General features: G+C 40.7%; 1 protein-coding gene across 1 annotated transcript in view; it reads left to right on the top strand.

Annotated features, from left to right (window-relative positions):
* The window catches only part of LOC114668700 (filamin-B), a 245,519-nt gene that overhangs the window by 182,539 nt on the left and 46,579 nt on the right, over positions 1 to 16,401 (top strand). Inside the window, exons 29-32 of the mRNA XM_028824598.2 lie at positions 2,885 to 3,132; positions 10,919 to 11,005; positions 11,630 to 11,732; positions 12,869 to 13,009. Of these exons, the coding sequence (XP_028680431.1) occupies positions 2,885 to 3,132; positions 10,919 to 11,005; positions 11,630 to 11,732; positions 12,869 to 13,009 (579 nt within the window). The remainder of the gene's footprint in view (positions 1 to 2,884; positions 3,133 to 10,918; positions 11,006 to 11,629; positions 11,733 to 12,868; positions 13,010 to 16,401) is intronic.

The raw sequence follows: 16,401 nt of genomic DNA, 5'->3' as shown, positions 1-16,401 counted from the left end.
TTTTTTAGAGATGAGGAAGGAAAGAGAAACTAAGAGTAAATAAGAAAATAAACTTTGAAAACCTCGTTTTGTAAATTCACTTGAATAGCCATAATCTACTCTTTGTCACTTCAGAAGTGACTCGCCTACTTGAAAGCACTTCAGTGACACTTTGCATCACCTGTTAGTTTCCTTCTGTATTTCTTCTACTTTGACACCATCATCCTTGGCAGTAAGCCTTAACATCACCTGTATTTTCAGTGAATACTTGGACATACAGTGGTACCTCTGGTGATGACCGTAATTTGTTCCGAAATCTCTGGTTGCGACCCAAACGTAATTTCCCCATCAGATTGTATGTAAATACAATTAATCCGTTCCAGACCGTACACTCTGTATGTAAATATATTTTTTAAGCACAAAAATAGTTAATTATACCATAGAATGTACAGTGTAATAGTAAACTAAATTTAAAAACCTTGAACAACAGAGAAAACTAACATGGTAAGAGTTTGCACTAGACCTTTACGAACCTTCGCTCGTTGTAAACACTTTTTTATGAGTTTTAAGCACAGGGGAAAAAACTTTAATGCCACTTCTCTTGCGAAACTTTTCACACCATCTCTACTGGCTTTAAATTCCTCACCTTCACCACTCGAAGGAGGATTTTTATTCAGCAAATCGCCATGAATCTTCCTGGCTTTCTCGCATACGATCGCCTTGCTTACGCTATCCCCTGCAAGTTGCTTCTCGTTCAGCCACACTAGTAAGTTTTTCCACCTCTTCCAGCACTTGAGGCCTCTGCTTGGTTAACATTGTAACACCTTTTACAGCATCAGCTGCTTTGTTAGGCCCTGAATACGCAAACAAAAGAAAATGGGAAACGGAGAATGGTAAAACATTGGTGCGTACAAACACGCGTAGGGAAACTGTCTGCCTGTGTTTTTGTTCGCCACCAGGGCGTGTGGTCGTGAACAGATGCAAACGTTTTGATCGTAACCCGATTTGTACGTGTTCGGAAACGTTCGTGACCAGAGGTTCTATTGTATTACAAATAACAACAACAACATTTGTTTCTATAGCACTTTTTCATACAAATAATGTATCTCAAAGTGCTTTGCATGATGAAGAAATAGAAAAAAGACAAAATAAGAATTAAAATAAGAGAACATTAATTAACGTAGAATAAAAGTAAGGACCGATGGCCAGGGAGGACAAAATAAACTCCAGACGGCTGGAGAAAAAAAATAAAATCTGCAGGGGTTCAGGGGCCATGAGACCACCCAGCCCCCTCTGGGCATTCTCCATCCATCCATCCATCCTCTTCCGCTTATCCGAGGTCGGGTCACGGGGACAGCAGCTTGAGCAGAGATGCCCAGACTTCCCTCTCCCCGGCCACTTCTTCTAGCTCTTCCGGGAGAATCCCAAGGCGTTCCCAGGCCAGTCGAGAGATATAGTCCCTCCAGCGTGTCCTGGGTCTTCCCCGGGGCCTACTCCCAGTTAGACGTGCCCAGAACACCTCACCAGGGAGGCGTCCAGGAGGCATCCTGATCAGATGCCCGAGCCACCTCATCTGACTCCTCTCAATGCGGAGGAGCAGCGGCTCTACTCTGAGTTCCTCCCGGATGACTGAGCTTCTCACCCTATCTTTAAGGGAGAGCCCAGGCACCCTGCAGAGGAAACTCATTTCAGCCGCTTGTATTCGCGATCTCGTTCTTTCGGTCACTACCCATAGCTCATGACCATAGGTGAGGGTAGGAACATAGATCGACTGGTAAATTGAGAGCTTCGCCTTGCAGCTCAGCTCCTTTTTCACCACGACAGACCAATGCAGAGCCCGCATTACTGCGGACACCGCACCGATCCGCCTGTCGATCTCACACTCCATTCTTCCCTCACTCGTGAACAAGACCCCGAGATACTTGAACTCCTCCACTTGGGGCAGGACCTCGCTCCCAACCCTGAGAGGGCACTCCACCCTTTTCCGGCTGAGGACCATGGTTTCGGATTTGGAGGTGCTGATTCTCATTCCAGCCGCTTCACACTCGGCTGCGAACTGATCCAGAGAGAGCTAAAGATCACGGCCTGATGAAGCAAACAGGACAACATCATCTGCAAAAAGCAGTGACCCAATCCTGAGCCCACCAAACCGGACCCCCTCAACGCCCTGGCTGTGCCTATAAATTCTGTCCATAAAAGTTATGAACCTCTGGGCATTCTACCTAACATAAATGATCAGTCCTCATGGTATTCAGGGTTTTCATGGAAGGACTTGATGATGACGGTCACATGGACTTCTGGCCTTTAAATGATTAGGTTAGTGCTACTATAGGTGTTATTTTAAAGACTAGGATAAATTGTGCTTGGCCTTATCACCTACCAGACTTTGCAATTCAGTGACTTTTGTTCTTGTATGAAATTGCCTCGTGCTTCATGGTGGTCCAGTGGTTAGTTGTGTTGCCTGACAGTTCCACAGTTTTGTAATCAGTTCTCAGCCCTGACACTGTTTAAGTCGAGTTTGCATGTTCCCCATCTTTCTACGGTTTACTTTTGCATTTAAAGAATAAGTTAATTGGTGGTTTAAAATTGGTGTGATTTGACTTAAGTGTGGGTGTGTGCATATACAGTATGCCCTGCAGTTAATTATAATTGTGCTCAGTTAGTTTTGAATGTGTGATTTATTCTGCCTAAATAGGTTTCAGATCCCTTTGACTGTGTTGGGGTAAATGGATTAAGAAAATGGGTGGATTGATGTATAAGTTTCAGTTTACCTCATGTTAATAAATATATGCCAATTTAGCATAGTCTTTCTTTGTGCTTGGCGTCCTATGAATCCAAGTGACTGGTTGAGTGATAAATAACTGATTGTTTTTTTTCTCCTCCACCTTTTCTTGCTATTCATCAGGTCCTGGCCTTGGTCCTACCATCGGTGCAGGCCAGGAGGTGGGATTTATTGTTGACGCAAAAAGAGCAGGAAAGGGAAAAGTGTCCTGCACAGTGGTGACCCCTGACGGCCGAGAGGAGGACGCTGATGTCATTGAGAATGAAGATGGCACTTTTGATATATTCTATAATGCTCTTACACCTGGAGATTATGTGCTGTATGTTCGCTTTGGTGGAGAAAATATTCCAAAGAGTCCATTCAGGGTCCTGGTAAGACTAAATCAGTTAGAATGGTGGATTAATTATTATTGGATATTTGGCTAGTGCTGTTATTTAAGGCAGCTTACAAGTTCAGGATAGGTTACACCTCTTAAAGTTATTTTTTTGTAATTAGTGCGTAGGCACGTCACACGACTTGTTTAGGGTCACACAGTGAGGCGGAGATGGCAACTGAACCAACATGGAGTGGAAGTGAAGTGCATTAAGCAGTACAGTACACCCCCAAAATTCGCGGGGGTTACGTTCCTAGAGCAACCGTGAATTGTGAAAAACCGCGACTTTTGGATGTGGTTAAAAAATGCCTTTTAAATGCCTATTTTTATAGTTTCAACCCTAAATACATTATGCCCCCCAAAGCACTTTAATTTTGTTGCAAACTCGGCTTAATACATTAATACATTACCTAAAAAATGACCTTAATACATTACCTAAAAACAGAATATAAAGGTAAACCCGTCTACTGTACTCCCGCGGTGCTAGAATGTAAAATCCCGATGTTACCGCTATACGTACTGTAATTCATGCAAGCGCATTTTCTTTGATATGTGCCGTCATTTTCTTTGTTATAAGTAAATACATAATAATTTCATTTAATTCAAATACAGTAAAATGTACGGGTACTCACCAATGATGAATGATATTGATGATGATGATGATGATGAAGTAGCTGTGCAGGACGATGCAGAGGATTTAAAACTCCTCGGGTGGCGCCTCTTCTTCAGGCGCTTCAGGGGGAGTCGTATCTTTTTACAGGTCTTCTTCTGGTAGGTTTCATGCTGACTTTTCTTTATAGGTTTCAGGAACATTGTGATAGGAAGTTGCTACATTGTCTCCTGTAGTGAACTGCTGCTACAATTTCCGTGCTTTCTCACGGAAGATGTTACCATTCCAAGGGGATGTTCTTTCTGTAGTCGGTGATCCACGGTGCCAAGGCGGATTCCATCCTGACGATATTTTTATTCCTTACGGTCATTACCTTTTTGGCACCTACAGTGGGGCATAAAAGTATTTAGTCAGCCACCAATTGTGCAAGTTCTCCCACTTATAAAGATGAGAGAGGCCTGTAATTTTCATCATAGGTATACCTCAACTATGAGAGACAAAATGAGAAAAAAAATCCAGAAAATCACATTGTCTGATTTTTACAGAATTTATTTGCAAATTATGGTAGAAAATAAAAATTTGGTCACCTACAAACAAGCAAGATTTCTGGCTCTCCCAGACCTGTAACTTCTTCAGTAAGAGGCTCCTCTGTCCTCCACTCGTTACCTGTATTAATGGCACCTGTTTGAACTCGTTATCAATATAAAAGACACCTGTCCACAACCTCAAACAGTCACACTCCAAACTCCACTATGGCCAAGACCAAAGAGCTGTCAAAGGACACCAGAAACAAAATTGTAGACCTGCACCAGGCTGGGAAGACTGAATCTGCAATAGGTAAGCAGCTTGGTGTGAAGAAATCAACTGTGGGAGCAATTATTAGAAAATGGAAGACATACAAGACCACTGATAATCTCCCTCGATCTGGGACTCCACGTAAGATCTCACCCCGTGGGGTCAAAATGATCACAAGAACGGTGAGCAAAAATCCCAGAACCACACGGGGGGACCTAGTGAATGACCTGCAGAGAGCTGGGACCAAAGTAACAAAGGCTACCATCAGTAACACACTACGCCGCCAGGGACTCAAATCCTGCAGTGCCAGACGTGTCCCCCTGCTTAAGCCAGTACATGTGCAGGCCCGTCTGAAGTTTGCTAGAGAGCATTTGGATGATCTAGAAGAGGATTGGGAGAATGTCATATGGTCAGATGAAACCAAAATAGACCTTTTTGGTAAAAACTCTACTCATCGTGTTTGGAGGAGAAGGAATGCTGAGTTGCATCCAAAGAACACCATACCTACTGTAAAGCATGGGAGTGGACACATCATGCTTTGGGGCTGTTTATCTGCAAAGGGACCAGGACGACTGATCCGTGTAAAGGAAAGCCATGTATCGTCAGATTTTGAGTGAAAACCTCCTTCCATCAGCAAGGGCATTGAAGATGAAACGTGGCTGGGTCTTTCAGCATGACAATGATCCCAAACACACCGCCCGGGTGACGAAGGAGTGGCTTCGTAAGAAGCATTTCAAGGTCCTGGAGTGGCCTAGCCAGTCTCCAGATCTCAACCCCATAGAACATCTTTGGAGGGAGTTGAAAGTCCCGAAACATCACTGCTCTAGAGGAGATCTGCATGGAGGAATGGGCCAAAATACCAGCAACAGTGTGTGAAAACCTTGTGAAGACTTACAGAAAACGTTTGACCTCTGTCATTGCCAACAAAGGGTATATAACAAAGTATTGAGATGAACTTTTGTTATTGACCAAATACTTCCACCATAATTTGCAAATAAATTCTTCAAAAATCAGACAATGTGATTTTTCTGAATTTTTATTTCTCATTTTGTCTCTCATAGTTGAGGTATACCTAGATTATCAGTGGTCTTGTATGTCTTCCATTTTCTAATAATTGCTCCCCCAGTTGATTTCTTCACACCAAGCTGCTTACCTATTGCAGATTCAGTCTTCCCAGCCTGGTGCAGGTCTACAATTTTGTTTCTGGTGTCCTTTGACAGCTCTTTGGTCTTGGCCATAGTGGAGTTTGGAGTGTGACTGTTTGAGGTTGTGGACAGGTGTCTTTTATATTGATAAGGAGTTCAAACAGGTGCCATTAATACAGGGAACGCGTGGAGGACAGAGGAGCCTCTTACAGAAGAAGGTACAGGTCTGTGAGAGACAGAAATCTTGCTTGTTTGTAGGTGACCAAATACTTATTTTCCACCATAATTTGCAAATAAATTCTTTAAAAATCAGACGATGTGATTTTCTGGATTTTTTTTCTCATAGTTGAGGTATACCTATGATGAAAATTACAGGCCTCTCTCATCTTTTTAAGTGGGAGAACTTGCACAATTGGTGGCTGACTAAATACTTTTTTGCCCCACTGTATCACAGAAACTTGCAGATACGGTACTCCAGATCTCTCCTTCGTTCTTCTTTATGTAGCATACGGTGCTTTCATTAATGCCATAGTGGCGCGCTACTGCAGCATAACTTTAGTTCCTGGAGCAAATCCAGTAGTTCAACCTTCTCCTGAAGTGTTTTAAACTTCTTCTGGCGCTTAGGCTAAGTTCCAGAAGCCTTAGAAGGTGCAGGGTGATTCGACGACATCGTGTGCATTTAAGAATAACAAAATGAATACAATAACAAAATGGAAAACATGAGGACACTCAGCTGGAGATGCGTCACAAAGCAGCAGTCAATCATCAGCAAGGAGAAACGAATAACGCTCTCGGATTGGCTACTTTCACCATCCCAAACCGTGTTTCCCTCAGCGGTTGCTTCCTGTTCTCTCTACAGCACAGTATTGCCACGAAAAAAGCCATCAAAAATTGAGGAGGATATTTGCGCTTTCCGCTAACGATTAATACTTAGGTTCTAAGAGAAAATCTGCAAACGACTGAGTTCGTGAACCCTGAACCGCGACTTCGCGGGGGTCTACTGTACACCACACTGACCTCTAAATTAATGATTTGAATTATTGAGAAAAAAAGCTTTGAACAGGATATCCTTTAATGAAGTAGACTCCTTCTTGAACAAAAATGCAAAGAAAAGGAATTGACATCAAAAAATACTATACCTCTCGATTGTTAGAGTGCCAAGTGTGCCAAGTGGTACTTTTGCTTTAGGCAAAGCCAGAATCCTTAAATTCTTGATGTTTTCTCAGTATTTCCTTTCCAGTTACTTTCAGTATATTTGCCTTTTTAATTCATTTTTGCTGGTGGTTTAATTGTGAAGATTATCCAATCCAGGTATTTCAAAGCATATTCAGTAATCGTTTTATCAGATCATTGAGTCTTTTCAATAGCATAATTCACCAACAAGACGCAAGAAATAAATAAGAGTATTTTTCTCTTTTTGGCCAGTCAAGCCGCCATTTCTACTAAATCTTGTGATGTAGAGCCGGATGGCCTTCTATAGCATGACACTTGTGTGTACGCTTTTAAATTTTTTATATCTGTCCCAACAAGCAAATCTGTATGCCATTTAGGGGGAAAAAAGAACAAGAAGAGTTCCAAATGTAAACGTTTGTATTAACAAGAGACAAGAATGAGATGAGGAAGGAAAGAGAAACTAAGAGTAAATAAGAAAATAAACTTTGAAAACCTCGTTTTGTAAATTCACTTGAATAGCCATAATCTACTCTTTGTCACTTCAGAAGTGACTCGCCTACTTGAAAGCACTTCAGTAACACTTTGCATCACCTGTTAGTTTCCTTCTGTATTTCTTCTACTTTGACGCCATCATCCTTGGCAGTAAGCCTTAACATCACCTGTATTTTCAGTGAATACTTGGACATACAGTGGTACCTGATGACCGTAATTTGTTCTGAAATCTCTGGTTGCGACCCAAACGTAATTTCCCCATAAAATTGTATGTAAATACAATTAATCCGTTCCAGACCGTACACTCTGTATGTAAATATATTTTTTAAGCACAAAAATAGTTAATTATACCATAGAATGTACAGTGTAATAGTAAACTAAATTTAAAAACCTTGAACAACAGAGAAAACTAACATGGTAAGAGTTTGCACTAGACCCTTACGAACCTTCGCTCGTTGTAAACACTTTTTTATGAGTTTTAAGCACAGGGGAAAAAAAATTAAATGCCACTTCTCTTGTGAAACTTTTCACACCATCTCTACTGGCTTTAAATTTCTCGCCTTCACCACTCGAAGGAGGATTTTTTTTTTCAGCAAATCACCATGAATCTTCCTGGCTTTCTCGCATACGATCGCCTCGCTTACGCTATTATCCCCTGCACATTGCTTCTCATTCAGCCACACTAGCAACAGTTTTTCCACCTCTTCCAGCACTTGAGGCCTCTGCTTGGTTAACACTGTAACTCCTTTTGCAACATGAGCTGTTTTGTTAGGCCCTGTATACGCAAACAAAAGAAAATGGGAAACGGAGAATGGGAAATCATTGGCACGTACGAACGCGCGTAGGGAAACTGGCCGCCAGTGTTTTTGTTTTTCACCAGAGTGTGTGGTCGTGATAGGATGCAAAATTTTGGCAAACGTTTTGATCGTATGTGTTCGGAAACGTTTGTGACCAGAGGTTCTACTGTATCTATCTATCTATCTATCCATCTACTGTATACAGTACTCTTCTGAAATTTAGCAGCTTATTGATGCTACTAATGTAGCCTCCCCATCTGTTTTTACTAATCCTTTGTGCCGTAATGTACCTGCACATGTCTATTAAAAGCACAGATCCAGCTCTCCCTAACTCTTTCTTTCATACCCATTTGTTTTTTTATCTATGGTTAGAGTCTAGACCTAAATGCTTGATTGCAAACAGCGGCGTAGACTGTTTTCGGTCATTTTCAAAAGTATATTGATATTTTTTAAACTGAGTTCAACATTAAAATCACCAGCATGATAAAAAAATTAATTAATCTACTCTCTATATATAAAATCATAAGCCTAAAAGTGCAACGTTTTTATATCACGCTTTAAATCAGGCTTATTTTAAAACCTATATATATATGTTTGGTATCATTCTTTTCAGAATTTATTGTACTTTAATATGATTTTGTTCGATTTTCAGATTCTTATTCCGCTTTTAAATTATAAACTACAAAATAGCAAGAACTCGCGTCCTGCGAGACGAGACTTTGTGCCAAAAGATTTAACCACACCCGGGGAAGGAAATAAAAGACAAAGAGTAGGACAGCTGCTTTTAAATGTTCAAAATGCTGTGTGAGATGCAGCTCACATGGCATGGCGGCAGCAGCAGCAAGCCAGCAGCTGATCGAGCAAAGAGGAGGTAAAAAAAAAGTTTTTTGTCTCCCATTGTATCAGCATTTAAGAGGAGGGTTCGGAGGAGCAACCGCATTTCCTTGGGGTGCGTTCAGCCTCCCTCTCCAAAACGCGAGCGGCAGAGACGTGAAGTGGCTGGCACACAGTGCAGGCCGGGGAGGGGGGTTGGTGAGCGAAGTGAGCAGGGGGCAAACCCCCTAATTAATTAATTAATAAATTCAATCAATCAATAAATTTAGTGGGTGCCCCAAATGTTAGAGGTAGAGTAATTGGTCGTGGAGGCCAACAACAAACATTGTGGTTACTTTAACATGTACAAAGTGTATATTTTGCAGAGTTTTATGCACCACCGTTTTTGGTAAGGAGAGGAGATTAACATATTGCTCAAAATAAATGGGGTGCATATTTATAGCAGCTAAACACAAGTCAAATGTAGTTTTGAATTTAATTCTTTTATAGGCTTAGAGTACAAATCACAACTGAAGAGAAGCACTCTGTATGTTACTGGCCTGTTCACACTGTGAAAAAGCATTAGGCCCGTGTTGTACATGAATTGAACACAACTTGATGGGGTCACTTTTCACTCGATGTAGCTAAACACATTAAGTCTTTCGCTGGTCTTCCTCGAGAATCCATTATGTATCTCAATGGATTCAGTTTTCATTGTTTTGCAGATGATACCCAACCCTACATTTCTGCTAAACCTTCTGAAGTGCTTCCTCCTTCTTCTCTGATTTGTGGTCTTCGTGATATTAAAACCTTTTTGACGTAGCACCTTCTTAAACTCAACAGCAGCAAATCTGAAAATCTCCTTATTGGCTGAAAATCTGTTCTATTAAAATCTGTAAAAGCTGATTGTTCACCAATACCACATTGTACCCAGATTAAAAGTTTAGGTGTTATCCTCGACCGTTCTCATTCATTTGAACCTAGTATTATTATCTTTGAAACATTTCTCAATTGCTTTCCTCCTTATCTTATTTTTTTACTGAAAAATCGATTCTTGCACTTAAATACTTCAAAAATACATTATTGAAATGCCCTTTTGTTTCATATTCCTAACAAGCTGCTGAACAGGCTGTAGTTGATTCAGAATGCAGCATGTTTGCTTAGTTATACTAAAACCTTCACAATCACATTTTTTACAAAATTCATTCGTGGCCAATCAAATATCAGAGGAATTTTATCAGATTCTGTTTACATACAAAGCCCTCCATAACAGCCCAGCGTATTTGTTGGATTTCTTAATGGAATACTCAACCCAAAAATTGTATTTTTAAGTTTCTTACCTTATATACTTTGTAGTGGTGACTGAGAAAAAAATTTAAATCTCATGCTTTCATGTAGAATAGAGAAAAAGAAAGACGTTAACGACATAATAGGAACCAATAATAACCAATGCTGTACAATGGCAAGTAATGTTTAAATCGTCTATGGAAAAAGAACAAAAAATATCTCTCGTTAGTCAGGTCATGTAATCCACACATCAGTTTTCCAGTTGTGTGCTTGTTTGCAAATATATTGTTAAATAGTTAACTGACAGAATTATCAGCGAACATCATAAACAGGAAACCTAAAGCCTTAATTGACTTTCTGAATTGAAGACAGGACTCTTGACCAATGAGTGAGGGAAGAGGGGGAAAGGTACAGCAATACAATGTAAAAGTCATTTAGTAATTAATGAACTCTGTATATTGGAGCTGTGTACATGTTTATGTTGATATATACTGTGTTACACGTTTCCTAATTGCAAAGTATTGAACAACAGCTGTTTTTGGAATACCTAAAAGCTCTTGTATTTTATTCCATCAATTCTATGAATTTTTCATCTGTAGTATGTGAGAAGTCAAACCTTACCTGTGATTTTTGTCAAGATCAGATTATATTCGCTTCTTTGTTTTACTTCAGGTCACAGATGAAGTTCCGGTTGTTCAGCAACAGACGGCACAGCAACAAGCAGCCCAAGGAGTGTACCCTCCTGGCTTCCAGCCTTGGGTAAGCTAGCAGTTCAGTATCCGCTTTCCAACTCCCCTTGCTTATATAAGACATTTTTGTTTTTCTTCGCAAACAAAGTACAAAAAAGCTTTACACTTCACTTTGACCTTGTCAATATGCTTTTTTTGGCATTGATTTTAATTTTTCATTTCTTATAAAGTTTCTCAGCATCTTCTTCTTTCGGCTGCTCCCATTAGGGGTTGCCACAGCAGATCATCTTTTTCCATATCTTTCTGTCCTCTGCATCTTCCTCTGTCACACCCATCACCTGCATGTCTTCTCTCACCAGTATAGTTTCCCTAAATGGACAAAACTGGAAAAAAATATTCTCATGTTTGTTAAAAAAAAAACACGAGGACATTCTCCGTAATTTCAAAATGTTTTCCCTCTGACCATCTTGTTAGTGATTGCTTGTACTTGCCTGTCACTTACCACAAGCCAGGGAGGTGCTGCGATTATGGGATTCTCATTAGAGACCACATCCGTTTTATTATCTTATGCTCTGTCTGGTTATTTTGTGCTCCTTTGTAATGTTTTCTTATATCACCTTGTGATGGTGCTCACTGAGATTAAAATACTCAACTGAACCAGGGCTGCCTTATCCATACTTTGGTCTCTTCACAGGTAACAGACGGATCATATGTTCCTGTAAGTGATATGAACGGCATCGGTTTTAGGCCATTTGAAATGGTCATTCCATTTCCTTTTAACAAAGGTGAAATCACTGGTAAGGAATATTTCCTAATTGTGCAAGTTAGAGATCCAGATCTGCTTCTTTATGTCTCTTTTGGTATGTGAATTTCCCCCTTGGGATTAATAAATTATCTATCTGTCTGTCTGTCTGTCTGTCTGTCTTGCCTATTATACTAAAGTCTATCTATCTGTCTGTCTGTCTATCCTGCCTATTATACTAAAGTCTATCTATCTCTCTGTCTGTCTATCCTGCCTATTATACTAAAGTCTATCTATCTATCTATCTATCTATCTATCTATCTATCTATCTATCTATCTATCTATCTATCTATCTATCTATCTATCTATCTATCTATCTATCTATCTATCTATCTATCTATCTATCTATCTATCTATCTATCTATCTATCTATCTATCTATCTATCTATCTATCTAGTACTTATAACTGCTGTACCAAATCAGTTTAGATGCTGTAATATAGGCGCTATATAGCGCCCGACCCAGCACAGACTTACTCAGAGGCACGTGTAAAACAAACAGTTTCTTTATTTTTCTTCCAACTGGAGGGCACGTCTTCCCCATAATCCCTCCAGCCACAACACAGTCCCACAAGCACTTAAAATATCACACACAATACTGCTCTCCACCTTGGCACCACCACTCCTCCCAGGCAACCTCGTCCTCTTCTTCCCGATTCTGGCTCCTGAGTGGTGGATGCTGGCCCTTTTTATAGCCCACCCGGAAGTGCTCCAGGTGCTTGATCACCTGCGGCTAATTGTACTTCCGGGTGGGGCTGCAGAGATGTCCAGGTGGGTTCCTGGCTCCATGCAGCACACCCTGGCGGCCACCCCAGCTCCCCACAGGGTTGTGGAGAACTCCATCTCCCAGGAACCCCTGCGGGAAACTGAGGCACCATCGTCAGCCAGGGAGGCTGCCACCAAGCTTCCCGGGGAAGGTAGCAAGATGTCCATAGCTGCTCCCCCGGAACATATACAGAAGGGGCGTCCCGGCCGGGCCTGTCACAATGCACACATGAATTATATTCTGTTTGTACAAAGGCATATGTGCCAAGTCCCCTTTACACCTATTCCTGCGTAGCCTAGCCTTCCATACCATACTGTATGCATATGTCCTATGTGATAATTATGACAAAAAGATTTTTCTTTGTAGGTAAAGTGAAGATGCCCTCAGGAAAGACTGCGTGTCCGGACATCCTTGACAACAATGATGGCACAATAACCGTGCAATATTCACCCACTGAGGCAGGCCTTCATGAGATGGAAATAAAATACAATGACAGGCACATTCCAGGTCTGTTTTTTTTCTTCTCATGTGTTACTTTTAAGTTGTTGTGTCCTCTTCTTTTTTTCTTTTTCTCCAGAAAAATTGAACATATTGTCTAAATGGATACGTTCAGCCTTAGTTTTAATGTCTCGTCTTCCTTATTGGACATTTTGAGACTTAATTTTCAATATATTTTGAAGCTCCCCTTTTCTGGGCCTGGGAAGGCCAAAGCCTGCAGGTATCAGGTTTAGGGACTGGCTGCCTTGGGATGAGCCTTTTTCTGGAATGGCGGTGAAGGTCCTGGCCTGCTTTTGTGGTTTGTTTTGCCACATGTGGTACTTATAGAATAAATTAATTTATTGTAGAAAAATAAATATATTTGGACTTGTTTCCAATGATTGCTTATTAATATTTTGACACCCGAAGAAGAAAGCAAATTTTATTTTTATTTTTATATCAGGAAATGAAACATTAGTTAAATAATGGCCAACATCATACCAAAAGAACAAGAGAATGAGACATAATTTGTTAACCATGAAAACAAGCAAAGGAAACAGCAATGAAAAAGAATTTTGATTTATATCCGTAATCTTGTCCTACCCCAACCACACAGTAGCAACAACTACCAAAATACTCACAAAATGGTGGTGCCAGTGGTTCGACGATGGCAATAATATTTTAGCGACCTTAAAACAGAAAATAAATGCAGGAAATGAATTTAGCGTTCTCAAGACTCCCAAAAGAAAACCAACATGTAGTTCTAGAAACAAAAGGAAAAGTGTATCTCTTGTCTATTAATAATTGTTTCACTAAAATCCTAATTTGTTAGGGCCTGTTGACATTTTTTGACCTTGCTGTAGTACTAGGGTGTTGTACCGTGTTAGCCATTATGAATGTAGAGAAAAGTCAAGCAAAATGACCCCTTTTATTGGCTAACTAAAAAGATTACAATATGGAAGCTTTCGAGGCAACTCAGGCCCCTTCTTCAGGCAAAATGTAATACAGAAACTGGAGTTCCCTGTGTTTATATGCACACTAGGACAAGAAACAACATTGGAAAATCTTTAAGTGAGAAATCTTAAATGTAAAAAATGAATAGATTCCTCCAGGCTCTAGGGTTCATTTAACAAGAGAGAGAACAATGTATGGTCAAGTTCTTTGGATAAGATAACTGTCCAACAAAGTCCTTTGAAGTTTGTGATGAGTTATTCAAAACAATATGGGTCTGTAGTCAGGTTGTCTATGTTAGTCTGAGAGATGCAAACAATCCTCATACCTGGCCCTTATAAGACCCATGTCTCTATTCAAACCATGTTGTAATGTGTTCAATTTTAGCATGAGTTTAACTTCCCATTCTTTTCTCTATTGCTGTATTCTGAAGTTGCCCATAAAGTCGCTAGGGTTCATTTAACAAGAGAGAGAACAATGTATGGTCAAGATCTTTGGATAAGATAACTGTCCAACAAAGTCCTTTGAAGTTTGTGATGAGTTTTTCAAAACAATATGGGTCTGTAGTCAGGTTGTCTATGTCAGTCTGAGAGATGCAAACAATCCTCATATCTGGCCATAAGACCCATGTCTCTATTCAAACCATGTTGTAATGTGTTCAATTTTAGCATGAGTTTAACTTCCCATTCTTTTCTCTATTGCTGTGTTCTGATGTTGCCCATAAGCACTGTGACTTTAAAGTCCCTCTCACAGTGTCCATGGCTGTTGAAGTGGGCCGCTACAGGAACATCTGTGTTGCCACGTTTAATGTGGAACCTGTGTAAATTCATTCTCTGGCAGAGTGTTTGTCCAGTTTCTCCCACATAGAGTGCAGAGTCAGGACATTTTATACAGAGAATTAGGTAGACTACATTAGATGATCTGCAGGAAAATTATCCCTTTATGTGATGTTCTGTTCGGCAGTCTGGTATAACTATACGGTCTGTATTATAAATGTAGGCACACGTTTTACATCTTTTCTGTAGGGAGGGAGATGTGCCATTTTCTGTTGGTTCACTCAGGGAGCTTCGGACAATTAGTTGCTGAAGGTTTGGTGGTTGTCTGTATGCCAGGAGAGGAGGTTCAGGAAATACATTTTCCACTGTTTGGTCATTGTTTAGCATTGGCTGAAGTTCTTTTATAATTTTTCGAAGTGCTTCAAGATGTGGGTTGTAGGTGACAACAAGCGGGATGCAGTTCTTGTTGTCTTTGTTTTTATATTCCAGAAGGTGGTCTCTGGGTATGGCAGTAGCTCTTCTTATTTGAGTGTCTGTTGTATTGGGGGTGTAATCTTGTCTGAGCTCCTGCAGTTGTTTATCCCAGTCTGTCGGGTCTGAGCAAATATGATTGTACCGTATTGCTTGGCTGAAAATAATGGAGCGTCTTATATGCTTGGGGTGGAAGCTATCACTTCTTAGGTAGGTAGGTCAGTCTGTCTGTTTGTGAAAAGCAGAAGTTACAAGGGTGTTGTCTTTCAGTTGAACGGTGGTGTCAAGGAAGCTGACTTCTGTTTTTGAGTAATTCAGCTTCATCTTTATGTTGGGGTGAAAAGAATTCATTATGAAAATGGAGGAGGTCCTCCTCACTGGCAGTCCAGATTATGAAGATGTCATCTATGTAACGGAGATACAACATTGGTTTTAAGATTCACATTGACATGAAATCTTCCTCCAATTATGCAATAAATACGAGGGCAATCCCAAAAGTAAGGTCTCCAAAGCGGTGAGGACGTAGAGAAACTGTTCTTACGGCTGTTGGCCACACTGTTGTGATTGGTGCTTCCTCCACTCCCAAACAAGCATGTGCGGCTTCGCTGGGATGCTCAATCTTGGCTTGGCAGCCCTTGAAAATGGAGCTCCCGTTGAACGCTACCGCCAAGTGCGAAGTTCGCGCAGGAGACCGTCAATTTTACGACGAGACAGTCGCAAAAGTTGAGGAAAACATGCATAAAGATCGGCGGTTGGAACTTCATCACCCATCCACCCTATAGTCCGGACTTGGCACCCAGTGACTACCACCTGTTCCCTAAGTTGAAAGAACATTTGTCCGTAAGGCGATTCTGCTCCGACGAAGAGGTGAAAGATGAGGTTCAACGCTTCCTGAAGGACATGGCGGCGAGCTGGTATGACATGAGCATTCTAAAACTACCACAGCGTCTACAAAAATGCATCGACCAACATGGCGATTATGTAGAAAAATAAATAAGTCTTTAACCTTTAGAATGATGTAAATGTTGTTTGTATTTCTAAAAAAAATAGGAGACCTTACTTTTGGGATTGCCCTCGTAGGTTTGCATAGTGAGGTGCAAACCGACAGCCCATTGCAGTCCCCATTTGTTGCAAGTAGCATTCTTGTCCAAAAGAGAATAGATTATGTGTCGGAGTGAATTTTATCATTTCTATTACTGACCTTGCTGGTTATTGGATTGCAGA

Source organism: Erpetoichthys calabaricus, chromosome 18 (assembly GCF_900747795.2).
Source record: "Erpetoichthys calabaricus chromosome 18, fErpCal1.3, whole genome shotgun sequence".
NCBI classification, from domain to species: Eukaryota; Metazoa; Chordata; class Cladistia; order Polypteriformes; family Polypteridae; genus Erpetoichthys; species Erpetoichthys calabaricus.
Note: the sequence above shows the minus strand (reverse complement) of the source record. Positions and strands in the feature narration are given on the sequence as shown.